The 18,138-nt window shown below is 41.1% G+C and overlaps 1 protein-coding gene and 3 long non-coding RNA genes across 4 annotated transcripts; 1 reads left to right on the top strand and 3 right to left on the bottom strand.

Annotated features, from left to right (window-relative positions):
• Nucleotides 1-1,639: 1,639 nt before the first annotated feature.
• On the bottom strand, nucleotides 1,640-4,270 carry LOC148879290 (uncharacterized). The gene is made up of 2 exons (XR_016104166.1): nucleotides 3,228-4,270; nucleotides 1,640-3,115 (listed from the first exon to the last, which is right to left on the bottom strand). It is a non-coding gene; the product is annotated as an uncharacterized LOC148879290 (long non-coding RNA).
• On the top strand, nucleotides 3,317-4,701 carry LOC148879289 (uncharacterized). The gene is made up of 2 exons (XR_016104168.1): nucleotides 3,317-3,503; nucleotides 4,457-4,701. It is a non-coding gene; the product is annotated as an uncharacterized LOC148879289 (long non-coding RNA).
• A 2,654-nt stretch (nucleotides 4,702-7,355) lies between these two features.
• Nucleotides 7,356-11,220, bottom strand: LOC148879288 (Chaperone DnaJ-domain superfamily protein). Its single transcript, XM_088960791.1, has 8 exons — nucleotides 11,065-11,220; nucleotides 9,764-10,549; nucleotides 9,572-9,652; nucleotides 9,358-9,395; nucleotides 8,786-8,865; nucleotides 8,473-8,556; nucleotides 7,783-7,891; nucleotides 7,356-7,668 (listed from the first exon to the last, which is right to left on the bottom strand). Exons 2-8 carry the CDS (start codon nucleotides 10,043-10,045, stop codon nucleotides 7,527-7,529), a joined length of 816 nt encoding a protein of 271 aa, XP_088816917.1. The 5' UTR covers nucleotides 10,046-10,549; nucleotides 11,065-11,220; the 3' UTR covers nucleotides 7,356-7,526.
• A 10-nt stretch (nucleotides 11,221-11,230) lies between these two features.
• LOC148879287 (uncharacterized) lies at nucleotides 11,231-15,951 on the bottom strand. The gene is made up of 3 exons (XR_016104167.1): nucleotides 15,707-15,951; nucleotides 14,057-15,574; nucleotides 11,231-13,966 (listed from the first exon to the last, which is right to left on the bottom strand). It is a non-coding gene; the product is annotated as an uncharacterized LOC148879287 (long non-coding RNA).
• Between the last annotated feature and the right edge of the window lie 2,187 nt (nucleotides 15,952-18,138).

The following is an 18,138-nucleotide window of genomic DNA, read 5'->3' as shown; positions in this document are numbered from 1 at the left end:
CCACTCCTTGAGAGTTCTGGCTATGGAAGACCAGAGTTGGTGCTAATACATGCAATACTAATCAAAGGATATTGGAGTTCCACAGTCAGCAGTCAACATCAATTTTTGAAGTGCACAAACAGTTCAATATCAGGTCTCCACATTTGGGGAGATTGATGATATATTTTCCTTCTTTTTGAGAAAAGAGTTTATATTTGATTAACTAGTTTCAATTACGAGGAAAAACAAAATAGAATGGGTCCAGCTCCCTCAGAGATTTCAGATGCCATTGATCACTGAAATTCAAGACTTGTAATATGAGATGATTGGACAAGAAATGAATTTATCATATTAAACCAAGTTTATGGGGCTTGTTCAGTTTATGGAAAGGAGACTTCCATGCCCACCACCTGGTAGTGGAGATGGTCACTTGGTTGGTAACACTGCAATAATAACATGGCTTTAAGATAGGGCAATAAGAAGGACCCACTTTCTCTCTTCTATATACAAAGGTGTTGTTTGTTAGTTGTTGAGAGCGATGCCCATTTTAGAGCCATCTCAACAGTCTACACTGGTTTCAAGCACAAATATCAAGAATGGCTCTTCCGTCAAAATAAAAAAGAAACGCCATTTAAGAGTGCAACATAAACAACCTAGGGTTGATAATGGACCAGATTCCAACACTTGATCACAATAAATCAAAAGAAGAAAAAGAAGATAACTCACTTTTTCTTATACATCCAGGCTCCAGCTGGGGCGTAGCTATTCAGTGCCCTGTTTGCGTTCCTACATTTTTTCTTCCTCGATCTTTTTCCATTCTTAGGCTATATATAAATGCAGGGGCGTGCATTGTTACGATCCATTTATCTCATGTTTGTAGTATGGGATGCTAATGTGAGATATCCCACATCGGTAGTAAGGAATGATGTTGTGAGGCATATATATGCTTGAGTTCCCTCCCTCTTAACAGCTAGCTTTTAGGGGCGAGTTCTCCAAACGCAGATAACGTTAGCAATTGAACAAGGGCCCCTAGAGCCAGCAGTTGAAAATTTTCTTACAATATCATGAGCTCAGAACATTGCACAAGGGCAGATATTTCACTGGAAAATGACTTCAAGCTTTTACGCTTACCCAAATGTGATCCCTTCTCTGTAGTTAGTGACCAATTTGTGTGCATTGTATGTTTTTGCCCGTATGATATCTCCATGTTGTTCTAGGTAATCATCCTAACTAATAGCTAGTATAACCATATCACCATAACCTCGGCCATTGATAATTGTATTTTTAATGTCGAACCTCAGGTATAATTGTTGTTTTTCTTCTCTAGTAATATAGAATCTTATCTTTTCACCATTTTTATGTTTGACCAGAAGTTGCTTGGTCATTGAACTGTAGCAAGCAATGCCAACTAAATACCACTTATCTTCCGATGACAAATACACCTTGCGAGATTACCCAACATTTGTCCTTAGGTCTATGTCTCCAAAACTCAACTCAGTCCATGTTTCTATCTAAATCCAAACAGAGGAAACCTTTTGGTAGTTAGGTTTCAGGTCATTATATAGAAATTTGTGCCTCCTTGTTCCAACAGAGTTGTTCTCCGTAAGGATCCCATGAGCATAGAATTTAATGTTTTTCAATGACTTCCACACATCAAAGGGGTCAAGCAATATTCTTTTCAATGAAAGGAGAATGGTTTTGAATTCAGACTGTCCATTAATGGAGAAGAGCTCGACTGAAAGATGATAACAGAGTTGTTCTCCGTAAGGATCCCATGAGCATAGAATTTAATGTTTTTCAATGACTTCCACACATCAAAGGGGTCAAGCAATATTCTTTTCAATGAAAGGAGAATGGTTTTGAATTCAGACTGTCCATTAATGGAGAAGAGCTCGACTGAAAGATGATAACAGAGTTGTTCTCCGTAAGGATCCCATGAGCATAGAATTTAATGTTTTTCAATGACTTCCACACATCAAAGGGGTCAAGCAATATTCTTTTCAATGAAAGGAGAATGGTTTTGAATTCAGACTGTCCATTGATGGAGAAGAGCTCGACTGAAAGATGATAACAGAGTTGTTCTCCGTAAGGATCCCATGAGCATAGAATTTAATGTTTTTCAACGACTTCCACACATCAAAGGGGTCAAGCAATATTCTTTTCAATGAAAGGAGAATGGTTTTGAATTCAGACTGTCCATTGATGGAGAAGAGTTCGACTGAAAGATGATCCACGGTCCACCCAATAGTTGGTCAGTGACTTATGGAGAGAAGCACACTCTTCCCATGGAACCTCCCTTTGAATTGGACTCACAATGGGCTACACCTTATCAGAGCGAAAGGTCCTTAGCAATTCCTCATCAGAAGTTTTCAACTCTTGAAATTGATAATCATTCTTTTTCTCAAGCCGACCAAGATTGAAATATTGACAAAATTTTCCATCCCACATTGCTAAACCTCTAAAAAGCAATTCTTCTAACAATTCTGAATCAACTAATGTCTGCCCAACAAGCAGCTTTGAATTGAATTCAAGCAGAACCATTTTGTCAACACCATCAACCGTCAAAAGCAATTCAGCTGTTGAAAAACTTCTATTGAGCAATTCACCGAACAACCACCGATCAAAGTTAAGACACAAAACTTGCAGGCACATACTATCCAATGTGGGCTCCATATACATGTTTTGATTGAATCTAGGCAAAACAACTGTACAATGAATTTGAGGGTCCTCTTGATAACCGCCAAAATCACTAAAAACATTTGAAACTGAAGAACGAATGGGTGGGTTATTTCTCTGGGGCCATCAGAATGCACTTCCATCAAAAGAGTGAGGGCCAACTCTAAGAACTGGCGTATGTGACCAAGAATTTTTGGGTTCCTCAAGACGTTGTTGTGGACAGACAGGCCTTTACTTATCTCAATATCTGGTCCTACTTGCCCACCTCTTTGCAAGTTACTGGTTGCGAGGAACCACACCCGTAGGAAAATATCCATCAAATTCCCAAAAAACAAAAGTGAAAAGGACTCGAATTACCTTCTTTGGTGAGGGAGTAGCTGATGCAGGGATAGTTAGGACAATGACAAATCTCTTCTTTGTAGCAACAGGATGAGCACTGATTAATCTAACTCCAAACTGCCTGATCATATTTACAACAACAACATCAACCAAGATATAGGATATGGCACCACTGGAGATGCTAGAATGGACAAAGTCAACAACAACTACGTTAATGACGCTTGCATTCTCACCATTACATATCATTTCACCCTTTTGTTGTTGACCTGTGTCTAGATGTCTTATTGGAACCAAAACCCAAATCATTGAGACCGCCTTAGCCATTTTGATATGACCGTCAATGATCGAAAGAATCTGCCGACATCGTAACATCTTGGTAGGAGAGCCACACGTCCAATGTGATCTCTGTTGTCAAGGGTTCCCTGACCATCGGGCTTAACTCCAACAATGAACCAGAACTCATGGTTGTCAGTTTGTCACTAGGGAGCGAAGGTGCTTCATCATCACTGGTATGTCATTAAGCAATCTCCTTACCTTGCATCTGATAAGATTTGCTTGAATTGTATTGGAAATAATAATTTGGGTTGTGAGTGTGACCGAAGGATGCCGAGGAACGCTATACAAAGGAGGACCCCACCCACTGAAATGGAAGGGGAAAAGAGCAGGGATCTGTAAAACTAGAAGGTGAGCAGAGGTGGGTTTCAGGCTACATGGTGAAATGGGTCGGGTTATGGTTGTTGCAAACGAAGATGATGACCAGAGGTTGAGCAACTGAGACGGTCCATTGCTAGGTATGGACAGGCTCGGTTTAAGGGAGAGAGTGAGAGGGGAGAGAAAAGGGACCAGGGGTGACGAATTGACTAGGGTTGGGATGCTGGTAGATCTTGGCTAGGGTTATAATCTTCACACTGCCCTTCTGAACCACCTCCCCTGTTCTGTCACCTAACTTCACTGAGCTCGGTCTTGGTTTTCCAACGCTCTCAGTCAACTTCGATCCTCCATCTTTTGACGGAAGGAGCTTGGTGACTACACTCTTCTAGAGAACCAACCATCATGTCAAGCTTGTCTAAAATCATTGTCAAGCCAAAATCCCTTCCTGAATCCTTTGATTTCTCTCAAGATGACTGAGACGGTCTTCAAGCCTTGTCATCCGCACATCCATGGATCTGGATGGCTCTGATACACCAAAAGTAACAGAAAAGGACATGATTCTCCGAGTTATAGTGCCAGAGCACCGCTCACAAAGGACTCAGCAATCAAAAGAATGCCGAAGAAGAAGAACAACAACAAAATAGTTTAATCATCTAATAATTCTTTATTCAGACATTGTGTCATATTTATAAAGGTTGAGAACCGTTACATCCAAATCATACTAATGATTATAATGATATTAGCATGACTCTAAGATTTCCCTTAACACTTGTCTTAGGAATAGTCCTAACTTTATCATAACTAATTTCAGTGCTAGGTATGCCAGCCGACAGCTGTTGCGTTCACGTTCTGCTTGCCGATGTGGCCAAAGGAGATATGAATCACCGATCCTCTTGTAAAAGGCTCGTAACATTCGTACTAGTTTCGTGGAGAACTTCTTCCAAACAACTTCTCACCACCACCCATCCTCTGTGAATGAGTGAGTGAGAGAGAAACAATCTGTTTGAGCCTTGAGGGAGATAGAACTCCCAAACCCAGTGGAGCAATTTTTGGTAGAAAGAAAGAAAACTTCCTGCCTTTCTGGATCAATATTTGGGTTTCCTTTCTTAAGAGAGTCCAGACGTTCCTACACTCTAATTGCTTTTAGCAAGTGATATCTTAATTGGCATTTGTTGGTTGGTGGTAGAGCTGTAAAACGACCCGCTTGTGGCCGACCCGTGGGTTGTCCTTCGCCATGCCTCCCTCCCTTAGAATATTTTGAGAGAGGGCCTGGCATAGCTCACGGTCCGAGCTGATCTATGGGCTGAGTCTTGAGCTAAGTTAAGCCGTGGATTAGACCAAAACTATGAAAGGCTTATTTCAAAAAAAATCTTAAAATTTTTATTTTATATGACTTTTGATATATATAATAATTATTTATTTTATTAATATATTATTATAAATTATAATATAGTATATATTATCTATAAATATATATAACTAGGACCATGGACCTAAAACCCTCAACCCAATACAGCTCGTGTACCATTGTGTTGGGCCATGAGTGGCACAACCTGATTTATACCTCTAGTTGATGGGGTATGGCCCAAATTAGACCTTTTGATGAATTAGGACAGGCGTGGGTCTTTTCGTGTCCAGATATGCTTTCGGTTGTTGGCCCGAACCATTTTTTCAAATTTCAATAGCCAATGGCCCAATGGGTGACTCCAAATTTCTATGGAAGGGCATTAACTAGTTTGTACCCTTGGTAGGTTTATCAACCCGTGCCTGGGCTCAACCCATATCCAAATGACCAAACTCTATAGAAACATTGTTTGCTTTAATTGGGTGTGTCAATGGGTTCGGGTCCTTTGGGTCAGGTAACTGAACCATCGCATCAAGTGACCGGTGGAAATCTGTTAATGAAAAGGAGAAAGAACAGATCTGTAGATAGACATACTATAGAGGAGAGGGTATACAAGTATGCAACGAATATATCTAACAAATAAAACTCACATACTAATCAGAATAGCTCGATTGGCATGTTAGCTGGGTAGTCCTAGCAGAGACGTGGATTAGGGTTTAGTTTGTAGGCCTAAAAGCCAGGATGCCCAGCATGGGCTTATTTAAGAACGGGCCTACGCCTGCATTTCAGGTCCAACAAGTGTATCGGGCCAAAACTGAATTTACACAGATGTCCTAAACCATGTGCTATGCCCAAAAAGCAAAAAAGCATTTGAAGTAGCATTTTTCAGATAAACGTTTATCTAAAAAAACCCCTCTCAGGAAAATCCCACGGAACCAAACATACGCCAAATGTGTATGGATTTTAATTTCCATTGAAATATGTATAGGAGATGAAGAGTTTTTGGATGGGCGGCAAACCACTAAGGAGGCATTTTACAACACGAATTGTTTTTCTTGTTACTGGTTCTAAAATCAAGTCAAAACAATTCCATTTGAAAATATATTGTTTCTTAAAATAAAAACGCAAAAAACATATTCTTGGTTGTGTATATTTTTTGTTTTTAAAACTAAATTCAAAAACATGTTCTTGAACCTGGCTTCAAATACATGTTTTGATCTGATTATTCAATACCATGTTACAAATGCAAATATGTATATAAATACAAATGCAAATAATACAAAATAATACAAACAATTTGCATTTGTACAAATGCTAGTTGCATTTTTTTGAACCAAATGCAAATATGTACAGTATAAATACAATGCAAATAATACAAAATAATACAAATGCAAACAAAATAATACAAACAATTTGCATTTGTACAAATGCTACCGAACACCCCCTCCCTTAAAGGAGCAATTTTTTAACCAAAGGCTTGGTTTGGAAGGAGTACAAATACAAATATGTACAGTATAAATACAAACAAAATAATACAAAATACAAGGTTTTGCACTCTACATATTTGCATTTGTACTCCTTCCAAACTGAGCCAAAGAGACAGGAAAAAAAAAAAAGTGTCTCATGACAAGAGTAGGTTAGAGTATCCGATTAACAACTACACTGCATAACAAGAATTACAACAGTTAAGCATGGGCCTGTCTTGAACAGCCAGCCCTGCAACCGAGCATGATCTAGACGGAGATAAAAGTTAAATATGGCATTTTCCTTTCACCAAAGTTGAATTTGGTGTTTTCCAAAGAACACATGAACCATAACATGCTAGTTGTTGGTGGCATAGTAAACAGATTAAAAATCTTGTAACTGTCCACAACTTTCCACCTCTTTGTAATTTTCAGAGTAAAAGTAAAAGAACATGTCAATTATCATACTTTAAAAGCTAAGTTTTTTTTTTTTTTTTTGGTAGTGGAAAGTTCAACACTAAAGGTAATAAAGAGTATATGGAAATTACAAAAAAATAGGTATTTTAGCATATTTCATATGAGTAATTTACAGAGGCATTTCCTTGAATTTCTTGGAAAATTTGGTAAAAATCTCAGGCTGAAGCATGAGAACATAGGTTGGAGTATAAAAGTGGCCAATTTGTGTGGAGGACAAAAAAAAAGGTCAGGTCAATATGTAGTCCATACCCCAGATAACTGGGAACAACATTGGATAATGCCCTTATTTCTTTCAATTTCTATTTGTATTTTCGGGCATCACCAAGTGTTTTTCCTTTTCCTAACCAGCAAAAAATCTTGTGAAGATGTCAACACATGCATTAGGAAACAAGAAAAGGAATCAATTCCTGGAACCAAAGCCAGAATAAGAAAAGGGGCATAGGTACCACACCTTACCATTAAGTCCATTACCATTGAATTTGTCCAAGGCAACATTAGGTAGTTAGCATCTATCTATACTCCATCTAGATTGTGGTATCACTAGCTAAAGAACAACTTCAAATATATACCAGGAAATGACCGTTGACAATTAATCATCAAAACCAATCTACATGTTGTGTGGAAGCTTTTGGTTGCTTCTTGGGTTTCTGATACCTGTTGTTCTCAAATTGAGCTTTAGTAATGAGAGAATAAAGCAAGTCTGCCTCCGCCGAACTGTTATAAGTCATGCACAAGATACTGCAACAATGAAAATAAACAAAGAAAATGAGAACAAGAATTTTAAAACAATATACATCATAAGTTGAAATGCTCAAGAATTCATAAAAAAGTGTGGCAAAAATAAAATACAACCTTTCAAGTAGCTCCTCAAGAATAATTCTTTGAGAAGGTGTGACATAATGAATACAACTTCTTGGGCACTGGCTAACTGCAACCTGGACTTGGTAATCTTCACCATGACCTGCTAAAAATATAAATTGTTGTTACTGAAATGAAACAACTGCTGGAGGAAGGTAACTATGAGTAAAAATAAAATACAACTGCAACCCTGAAACATAAAATCATGTATTTCAATTCAAGATAGTGAGCCTGTCCAAGCTAGAGGGTTCCACCACATTTCCCTTACCTCTTCCAAATTAATTAGCATACAGGATGGCCACCCTCATCAGATGTATGCTCATCGGCTCATCCTTGATAACTTAATATAGTTCAATGCAGTTCTCATGAGTCTAAGGCAGTAGTGTGGCCATTTTTCTGAAGATAGATGACTGACTTTCTATCCTGCTTTCCTCATTAGGGCATCTTTGAGATCTTCAAATGGGTAAATCTAACATTCAGGTGTTATATATCTTCACATAACCTTCTCCAGCATAAAGGGGGATTATCCCCTTTGTAATTCAACTTGATTTAAACTATCCCTTCATGCTTGTTCCTTGACATAGTGCAAAGCATGTATTCTACAGGCATACATGAAGAACACTATATAGTGCATGTGTAAAGAGCTATCCATGAAATAGAAACTTAGAAAGGATGAAGTCCGACCTTGAGAAGTTACACGTGCAGTACCAGTTGAAGACATGAATGAGAAGGCATGAGGTGCTGTTTTTACGCAAGAATAAGGGCATCCTGCAAAAAGTAGATAAAAGGGAAGAGTGAAAATATTTAAGCACCAAGCAATGGATGTGATTAACTTTTTAACCAATAATGTCAGCCCTCTATGTAGACAAAGAATCAACCAATGGAAATGATTCTTCACTATGTGAGATGTACTGCAGTTATTCCTTCAAAGTTGTATGAAGGAGCTGTATGACAAATTAAACAGGAAAAAACAGAAATAGAATGAAGCATTTGATACCTTTCCCAAGACAAATAGACTCATTGACAAATAGATCCAATGCCTCACATTCTGGCTCATCAAAAGGATCCAAACTCTCCCTGCGTGTGCATCCAGCGGTCAGAGCAATGTATAAACTGACTCAAAATGAAACAACGAAAACTAATCCAAAATTCTATATTGAATGATTGAAAGGATTAGATAAGAAAAAGAAATCTCGATGAGCATAAAAATGGACCAAGCATAACAGAACAATATTAGTAGACCTTAACATACAATCACAGAAACCACCAACTTTTCCTTTGCAATGCGGTGGGGAAATAGTTAAAAACAATTCAGGAAGGCCGAAAACCTGTTAGTAGAACTCGGGCACTGATCCTGAGTCGACATTATAAAGAGGCCTCCCCTTGCCACTCATCGAATGAGAGCGTTTGGATATAAAAGAAAGAACCCAAAGAAGAATCGTGTATATAGCACGAAAGATTCAAAAATTTAAGCACAATCAACAGTTATTTGCTAAAATCAAGGATCAAAAGGAGGTTTAACATTCGCACATTCTCCAATTTACTAATCAAACTCGATACCCAATTTACCTCAAAGTAGTCTCAGATTGGTGGTATTTCGACAACATCTGCACCCATAATTAAACAGTAGTATTTTGTGAATCATTTCAATCACTTTGCTTTTAATAGAAGAGTACTGCAACCTACCAAGGAAACAACTAGAAATCAAGCAAAACATTTGAGACCCATCCATCTTGTTCTAAACAACGCTTGATGTGTTGTTACAATCAGTAATCAGCAATACCTCGTATGCCTGAATCACCCGTCGGATCATTGTATCCGAGTCCCTAGCATCTTTGCAGACGTCGGGATGAAACTGCTTTACCTGAGTTTTACCAATAATAATAGAAACCAATCATGGAAACTTGCTTTCTAGCTTTTCAAAAACTGAAAGGAAAGGGAGGGGATTAAGGAATTATTAGAATAGTACACGTACTTTGGTTCGGAAAGCAGCTTTGAGGTCAGCCGGCGAGCAGTCTCGGTCGACGCCGAGAACGTCGTAGGGGGAGGCGGTAGAGAGCCAATCATCTTCACCTACACTCGCTTTGCGGTTGACAGTGAATCGAGATATTGAAGAAGAAGGGAAGAAAGTTGGTTTTTGGGCTCCCTGTGCAGGGCAAGGAAACTGAAAAAGAGAAGGAAAACAAAGGCCGTGTCTGGTGCTGGTAACGGCTTTTGAGAAGGGAACTAGCTGAGCGCTTGTACCTGAGAGGAACATCCCCTTCTCTCTCTCGCTCTCGGCTCGCCCGCCCTCGTATGGTTGGTGGCATATGTGTAAATGAGCAGACAGCCAAAAAAAGTATGTGGTCTACGTGCGTGCATCAAAAAATACAGACCACATTCGAATCCTCTACTGGTCCACTGAGGCTTTGCCGATTCAACTGGCTCATAGAATATCATAAATCCTCAGAAAACAGAATATATTACATCTACATAATAACAGTTAACAGAGCTCGCTCGTGTTCTATGAACCCTGAATCCTCTTCAGAATATATTCACCCTCTTCAACAAGCATCCCACCGGAATCAAGGTAGCGCTGCTGCAATTCCCCTCCCTCTCTCTCCTTTTTATTCTTCATTTCTTTCGGTCTTCTCGCTCTTTGGTCTCCCCTGCTACAACGGAGACGGAGTCTTTCCCAAATCACCATTGGCTGTGCATCCCCTTCCTCTCTCTTCTTGCCCTTCTAATCATTAACCACTTCCCACTAGTCATTTCCTCTTCTCTTCATAATCATAACCACACAGAAATCTCAAGTCAATCATGCGTATCCTAATTTTCGTAATGACAAAATAAGCACTAAGAAAACGCAAAACAATCTATTTAACCTTTCCTATTACGGTTGGTTTGTTGCTGTTAAAATCTCCTTTCATATCTTCAACACCGTCACCCACCACAAAACGATTAAGAACGCAATGTCTAGTTTATAAAACAAACAGAGCATATTCTCAAATTCTGAGTTGAAAACCCCAATAGTCTAAACAGGGACGGAAAGACGAAACCCAAATAACCGAATTCAATCGATAAAATCAAAGGAAATTTTGCATTAAACCTGAGAGGGATGGGGAAGAGCCATGTAAAATCCAGAATTAAACAAAAAAAATAAACAATTAAAAATGACGAATCAAACTGCTGCTTTTTTCTTTTCCTTTTCTTTTTTCACACAAAAACAACTTCATTGATTAGAAAATAATTTTACATGATTGTGGGGAGTAGAATGATATGCTGGAATGACTTTACCCTTACGAGCAAAGCAAGCAAAAAGATGGCCCATTGGATTTAAATGTCTATTTACATCAATAAGCAAGAAGGATTGAAAACTAAGCAGCAGCCTCCGGATGTGAGCCCAATGCATCTGTTATACCCATGAACTTGGTTTGGTGTGAATTGTGAAGAGATTAACAAGTTTTTGACAATCAGAATATATTGTTATATCAACTATATTGGCTGTTGAAGCTGCTTCTAGACCACTAGCTAAGGCACGAAGCTCTGCATCATAACTTTCTACGGCCCAACAACTTCTTCCTTCAGCTATTGTGAAGTTTCAATTGGCGTCTTGAAGAATGAAAGCTTGTCCAGCAGCACCTGTGTTTGGGTTAAATGAGCCATCTATGTGAAGAGTAGCACAATCCCCTACACTGATCATGTTAATGCATTGTTCTTGCACACCCCTTGCCAATAGATTGCTATCACTGGAATTCAGAATTCTGCATCGTGTGTTTCCATACTTTTCCCAAGAAAAGATGTGCATAGGTGTGCCATCACGACATAATTTGGTACCTTCTTTGAGACCTGAATTAGCCGCATTGTTTAGAAATTAGGTGAGAATCTCCAAGCCAATAATAAATAAATAAGGCAAGAGTGGGTCTCCTTGACAAAGGCCTCTTTTTGAGATGAAAGTAGCCATGGGCTTCCCCTCCTAATTTGATGGGAAAAGAGGGAGTGGAGATGCACTGATGTATTAGATTGCACCATTTACTGGGAAGTTTCATTTTATGTAGAGTCTCTTGTAAAAATTCCCACTCCATTCTATCAAATGCTTTCAACAAGTCAAATTTGAGGGCTATGTATCCCTTACCTCTTTTCTGAGCTTTCATCATATGTGCAACTTCCCTTCCCTTACTAGAAGATTGTTGTCAACAATTTGCCTCTCCTTTAAAAACTTGTCTTAAATGGTGAGATAATCTCTTGCGGCATTGGTTGTAATCTCATGACTAGCCATTTGGAAATGATCTTGTAGAGCACGTTGCAAACGCTAATAGGCCTATAACTGGTTTCATCCATTGGTTGGTTGTTCTTTGGAACAAAAACCAAATTAGTATTATTTATCTCCTTAGGTAAAAGCTCAAAATTGAAGAAATGACCACCATGTTGTAGATATCATTTCCTATTGTATTCCAGTATTGTTGGTAGAAGAAAGCTATAAATCCATCTGGGCCTAGGGCTTTACGAGGGTGCATCTACTTTGCAGCTACCGAGACTTCTTCATAAGTTGGTGGTTGCATCAATGAGCTCACATGGTTGTTTTGAAGCTGAGAGAGAGTGTCTAATGATGAGGGATCAAAATTTTCATCCACTCCTCCAACTTCCAAAATGGTATTTGATGTAATCGTTTTCGGCCACGTACCAATGTTTTGTGATGTAAAATTTTTTGGCAAAGTACTTCGTTATTCGACCCGATGGTCGCGTGCCTTAGTGACGAGCTACTTGGTGGCGAACTGCCTTGGTGGCGAACTGTCTTGGTGGCGAACTACCTTGGTGGCGAACTGCCTGGTGGCAAACTGCCTGGGGGCGAACTGCCTTGGTGGTGAACTGCCTAGGGGCGAACTGCCTTGGTGGCGAACCGCCTGGGGGCGAACCGCCTTGGGGCGAACTGCCTTGGTGGCGAACTGCCTTGGTGGTGAACTGCCTAGGGGCGAACTGCCTTGGTGGCGAACCGCCTGGGGGCGAACCGCCTTGGGGCGAACTGCCTTGGTGGCGAACTGCCTTGGTGGCGAACTGCCTTGGTGGCAAACTGCCTGGGGGCGAACTGCCTTTGTGGCGAACTGCCTGGTGGCGAACTGCCTAGGGGTGAACTGCCTGGTGGCGAACTGCTTTGGCGAACTGCCTACCAGGCGGCCGATGCCTTAGAGAATGTTGGAGCTCCCTGGTGCGGCGCAATCCGACTGCCCTCAGCATGAGGTGGTCTTCTTTCCTTTGTAGGCTGCGGGAGATGAGGGACCTGCGAGAACTTCATCTTTTCCTCCTCTTTGTAGGTGGCGGGAGCTGAGAGACCTACGAGAACTTCATCTTTTCCTCCTCTTTGTAGGTGACGGGAGATGAGGGACCTGCGAGAACTTCATCTTTTCCTCCTCTTTGTAGGTGGCGGGAGCTGAGAGACCTGCGAGAACTCCATCTCTTCCTCCTCCTTGTAGGTGGGGGGAGCTGAGGGGCTTCCGAGAACTGCATCTTTTCCTCATCTTCGTAGGCGGCGGGAGCTGAAGGACCTGCAAGAACTGAATTAGAGGTCCCGGGGGTACTTTCCCGGTGGGGGCTCTCCGATGCTTAAGTTAGCACTCTTATTGTAGAGAGCTTTGAAGATAATATGAGGGAGCTAGAGAGCAGGGTTACTTCCCTTTCTTTTTTCCCCCCTCCCCTTTGGGGGGTGAGGTCTTTATATACCGGAGTCCTCGCGGGTTAGGTGGGTGAAAAAGCCTCCAAATGGTAAGACTCGTCGCATCTTGTCAGAACCGGGGTACCGTGGTGAACTCCTCGAGGTCGTCAGGCTGGCGCTTGTGTCAGGCGGCCAGGTCGGCGCTTGGGTCGGGTTGTCTGAGGGGTGCCTGCGTCAGTCGGCGGGTCAGTGTCTAGGCCAGGTCGTCAGGTCGGCGCCTGTGTCAGTCGGCGGGTCAGTGCCTAGATCAGGTCGTCAAGCTGGCGCCTGTGAGTCGGCGGGTCAGTGTCTAGATCAGGTCGTCAAGCTGGCGCCTTGGCCGGATCATGCGCTAGGCTGGTCCAGGTCGCGCAGGCTGTGCGCAGTTCACGCAGGCCGCGCGCTAGGCCGTGCGCAGTTCGAGCAGGCCGCGCACAGGTCGCGCCAGTCCGGCCAGACTGGTGCCCGGGTGGGTCACCAACTTCGTAAGTTTGTTGGCTGGGTGTTTTCCTAGTTGTCACGAGGTGCCACGTGTCACAATTTTACTGGAGGGCCAAATCTGCCCTCATCAGTATTCTTGAAGATTTTTGCTATTTCAACCTTGTTGGAAGTCCAGGTATCATATGATTTTTTATCCATTCTATATTATTTTTTTATATTCTTGCTGAAAGAATTTGATGTTCTTGTCTCCATCTCTTAACTAGAGCTCCCTTGAGTTCAATCTCTATAATTGCTCATCTTTTCCTAAGCTAGTAGTGGTATTCTTGTACAAGGAGGTTTAATTGGTTTGAGTCTGCGTCGGAGCCCATGCTCATTTGGACACTAGAGATGTGACTTGAGAGCCTTTGGAGTTGGTCTTGTGTGAGACCAAAATTTTTTTTTTTTTGTTGTTTAAATGATTTGAAAAGCTGGGGTACCACTCATATAATTTTCCCATATGTCAGACATGGTCCTTAAACAATCTGGATGCTCAGACCAAAAGGGGAGGAAATGAAATTGAGACCTAGTCGATGGGCATATGTCTGTGGAGAACTGGTTGAGGGAAAAGGTGTGTCCGGCTTGTGGTTGCTAGAGCTCAGACTAATCTCTCAAGTAGTTTTGATGGTCCTGTTTGACCATTTGACCGGGTAAATGGTGGGCCTATAAAGTCAAGATCCATTAAATGATTTTGGATAATCTTGGAGTTCAATGACGAAATTTTTTTTTGATCATGATGAAGATAAATGCCACTCAGGCCACCCAAAAAAGCCAGGGAAGAGTGGTGGTTGACTGCAAGTGCAATAAATATTTTCATATTTCTTTCCGCTGCTATGTTTGTGGATGGCCATAGAACAAGAGTAACTGCCAAGGGTGTTTTCAACCTGTATTCTTATAAGGTTTATTTGCACTTAGGGTGCTGTTGTTGCTAAATTGTTGTTCTAGCAACATAACATTCCACCTAATAGACCTTCTGCTTCTTTACAAATATGTCTATCGAACCTCAACCTCTTCGTAAGCTTAAGAGATTGTGGACAGACAGCAGTATATGATGAACATAATGAAATTAAGAGGGAATGAGTGACCTGTCAACAAATTAAAGAAACTGCTGCTGCCACCTAGAGTAATAAATGTTAGACACGTGTTGTGTTGTGTTGTGTTGTGAATGTAAAAGCTTATTCACAACCACGTGCCCTGAGCGTGTAATGCATACTAGATACGTGGATTATAAGATGTCAGTACCCGAGTTTGATGAGTCAGTCAACTCGCTCGTACCTGCTGGTGGTGTTCATAATCTCTGTCCCATGGCGTCCATGTTAAGACTTTTGTCTTGTTGCGCAGAAGGTTGAAATACAGGCTTGACGGCGACAAGTTTAAGTATAATGGATTCCAAAACAGGGAACCAAATTCAGAAATTAAAAAATCGATGCCGGAAAAAACCTTACTTGGATGATGACGATGACATTAATTCTACCCGTGAAATCGTAAGTGTAAAAAGATGGAGAAATTTACAGGCTTGATGCCGGAAATGAAGATGTTGCAGCGGCGACTCGTATGAATATGTTGCAGCGGCGACCAGAGTAACTGAATCTTCTTACGTCCATGCCGATTTGGTTGGATGTAGGAGAAAGTCATTCCTCTCTGCTTAACATTAATATCTATAGTTAAAATTTTGAAGAAATTCCCAGAAACATTGTGAAAAAAGTTGCAAATGCCACATTTAACATTAATCAGAATAAGACAAAAGAGATTTTCTATGAATATTGCTCTCACTAGTGAGATACATTGGTCGATACATCAAAATTGTTATCAAGGCCTTCACCTGTTGCCCGGAAACTCTGTTGTTTTCACCTGTAAGAATCGTCATATTTGAAATTAAATGATTGTCTAAAGCCAGTTGATTGAATGAATACCCAGTGAAGAACCATTCTATTTGGCATCGGAAACATGCTCCACCAACAGTTTGCAGGAAATGGGTGGGGTGAGACTTGAGAGAGGGAGAGAAAGGATTCTAGAATGCGAGGGATGAGCGAGAAGGGTTTTTGGAGAGTCATTATTATTACTGGATGGATTTTTTAGAAAAAAATAATTTTATTTTACTTTTTTTTTCACAATTAAAAAGTCATATTAAACTTTTTTCAAGGGAAAATTCCCGATATTTGGGTCGAGTGCCGATTTAGTTATATATATTATGTGATTTAAGAATTTTGAAAATATTAAAATTATTCGTCTTTCTTAAGAAAATGAAGATCAGGTTCCAAGAACTCAAATCTCTTGACGAAGGTGAAGCCTCCATCCACCACCAACTAAACGTTCTTTGTCGCATCGAAGAATGCTTGCAGCAATGGCTGAGTGTGCAGGTGGTTCCCTGTTGCCTTAGCAACTTACACCATATACTATAAGTCTCTGACATCAATCTCAACCACACTGATATTGCTAGGTATCTCATACCCAAGCTTGGCCTCTCAATGGATCTGGCTGATTAGCTCTTTTCCACCTCAACCAACTGTTTCTGCGGCATCTTCCCAGATACCATTTTTGCGGATCTGGCTCTTTGATAAGGAATTGAACAACTGCTTCCAATTTAGAATTTTTTAACAACCTCGAAAACTCCCCCATCTCCATCATCGTGTTGTCCAACAACAACCTCAGCGGTTACATCCCCAAGGGCTACTTCCGCCCACCTATGGGTAGATGAAGAGCTTGGAGCAGTTTGACATGGCTTACAATATGTTTATTGGGATTGTACTGGCGGTAGTGTTTTAGCTATCGAGATAAGGATTAAGATGATAGTGATCGATAAGGGTGATGATGGTGGTGGAGGAGCAGTGGACAACATAGGGGAGGGGATGCAGTGCAGTGACCATCTTTACAAAAAGAATCAAGGTGGCATCTGCGGCTTCTACTTACAAGAGAAGCTGGGTGAGTTACTATCCTCAATCCGCTGCAGAGGCTTGTTCTCTCCGATAACAAACAAATTCAACACATCGAACCCAGCTGATCTCAGCGATTTGAAATCACTTCCAAATTCCTACTTACTCCCATGTTCATTGGTTACATAAGGTAACTCGGGCCAGGCTTCTGGTGGTGGTGATGGTGGTTGGGAAGCATGACTTGGGGGCAAAGGAGGTGATTCTATGACGCACCCAAATCGAGGTGAGAGAGAGATAGAAACATGTGGTGGCGGAGCACTGGTTGGAGGTGGGTAGAATTCTTCTGGGGGTGGAGGCATTGTATAATGATGGATTGGTGGCGGCACCCCGATATGTGGTGGAGGTGGCGATGGTGGTGTATAAAAGTGATGGTTGGAGGAGAAGGAAGATGGGGAGGAGGTGAGGTGAGGCATAACCAGAATGATGAGTTGGTGATGGTGGTGATGCGTAAGGATAATGATGGGTTGGTGGTGATGGTAGGTAATTTCTAATAGGAGGTTTCTGCTTAGTCTGGTTAGTTGGATGCGGAGATGGAGGTTGTGGTATAATAGGCTGCTTTGTCTTCGGTGGTGCTTCTTTCGACATGGTTGACTATGGCGGAGGAGGCTTGAAGAATCTGGGCGAGTGGGCCGAACTTGGCAGTGGTTGTTGCAGCATGGGCATCATTGCTCCCGGTGCAGGGAAAGGAGTAGCACCACCCTTGTTGCCACTACCACCGCCGGAAATCAGCGTAGTACACTCCATTGCTTCATTGGTGAAGTAGTTAAACAAGTATGTAATTGTGGAAGGTTGGGAGTTTATACTTGAAGGGTATTTTTGTCTTTTTGCATGCTATTTAACGGCTAATTAACATCGCGTACTAGATTGTCGCAAAATGAAAGTTCAGGTACTAGATTGTGGCATTTTAAAGTTCAAGTACTAAATTGGCACTCGGCCTAAAGTACAAGGTACTTATCAGGAATTTTTTGCCAACTTTACTCCAACGTTTGGTAGTGAATGCATGTCATACATAAAGAGATAAATCAAAAAGCCTAGGCTGTTTTCTGCAAACAGCCAAAGTATTCCCTGGATGGTGAGTTTTGGAAAACAAAATCTCCCTCATATTAACATGGGTTTCCGAGATGTTTTGAAATGTTGGGTGCTCAAAACTCATGATGAGTTTTAGACAATTTCCCTTAAAATACGTTTAAACGCTTGTCTTACCCTCTACCCCAGATTGGTTAGAGACAAAATCATGCACCTTGGGGTGGGCAACCTATCACAAGTGAACAC

Source organism: Nelumbo lutea, chromosome 1 (assembly GCF_056320005.1).
Source record: "Nelumbo lutea isolate HS-2025 chromosome 1, American lotus-T2T, whole genome shotgun sequence".
NCBI classification, from domain to species: Eukaryota; Viridiplantae; Streptophyta; class Magnoliopsida; order Proteales; family Nelumbonaceae; genus Nelumbo; species Nelumbo lutea.
This window is presented reverse-complemented; position numbering and strand designations above follow the sequence as displayed.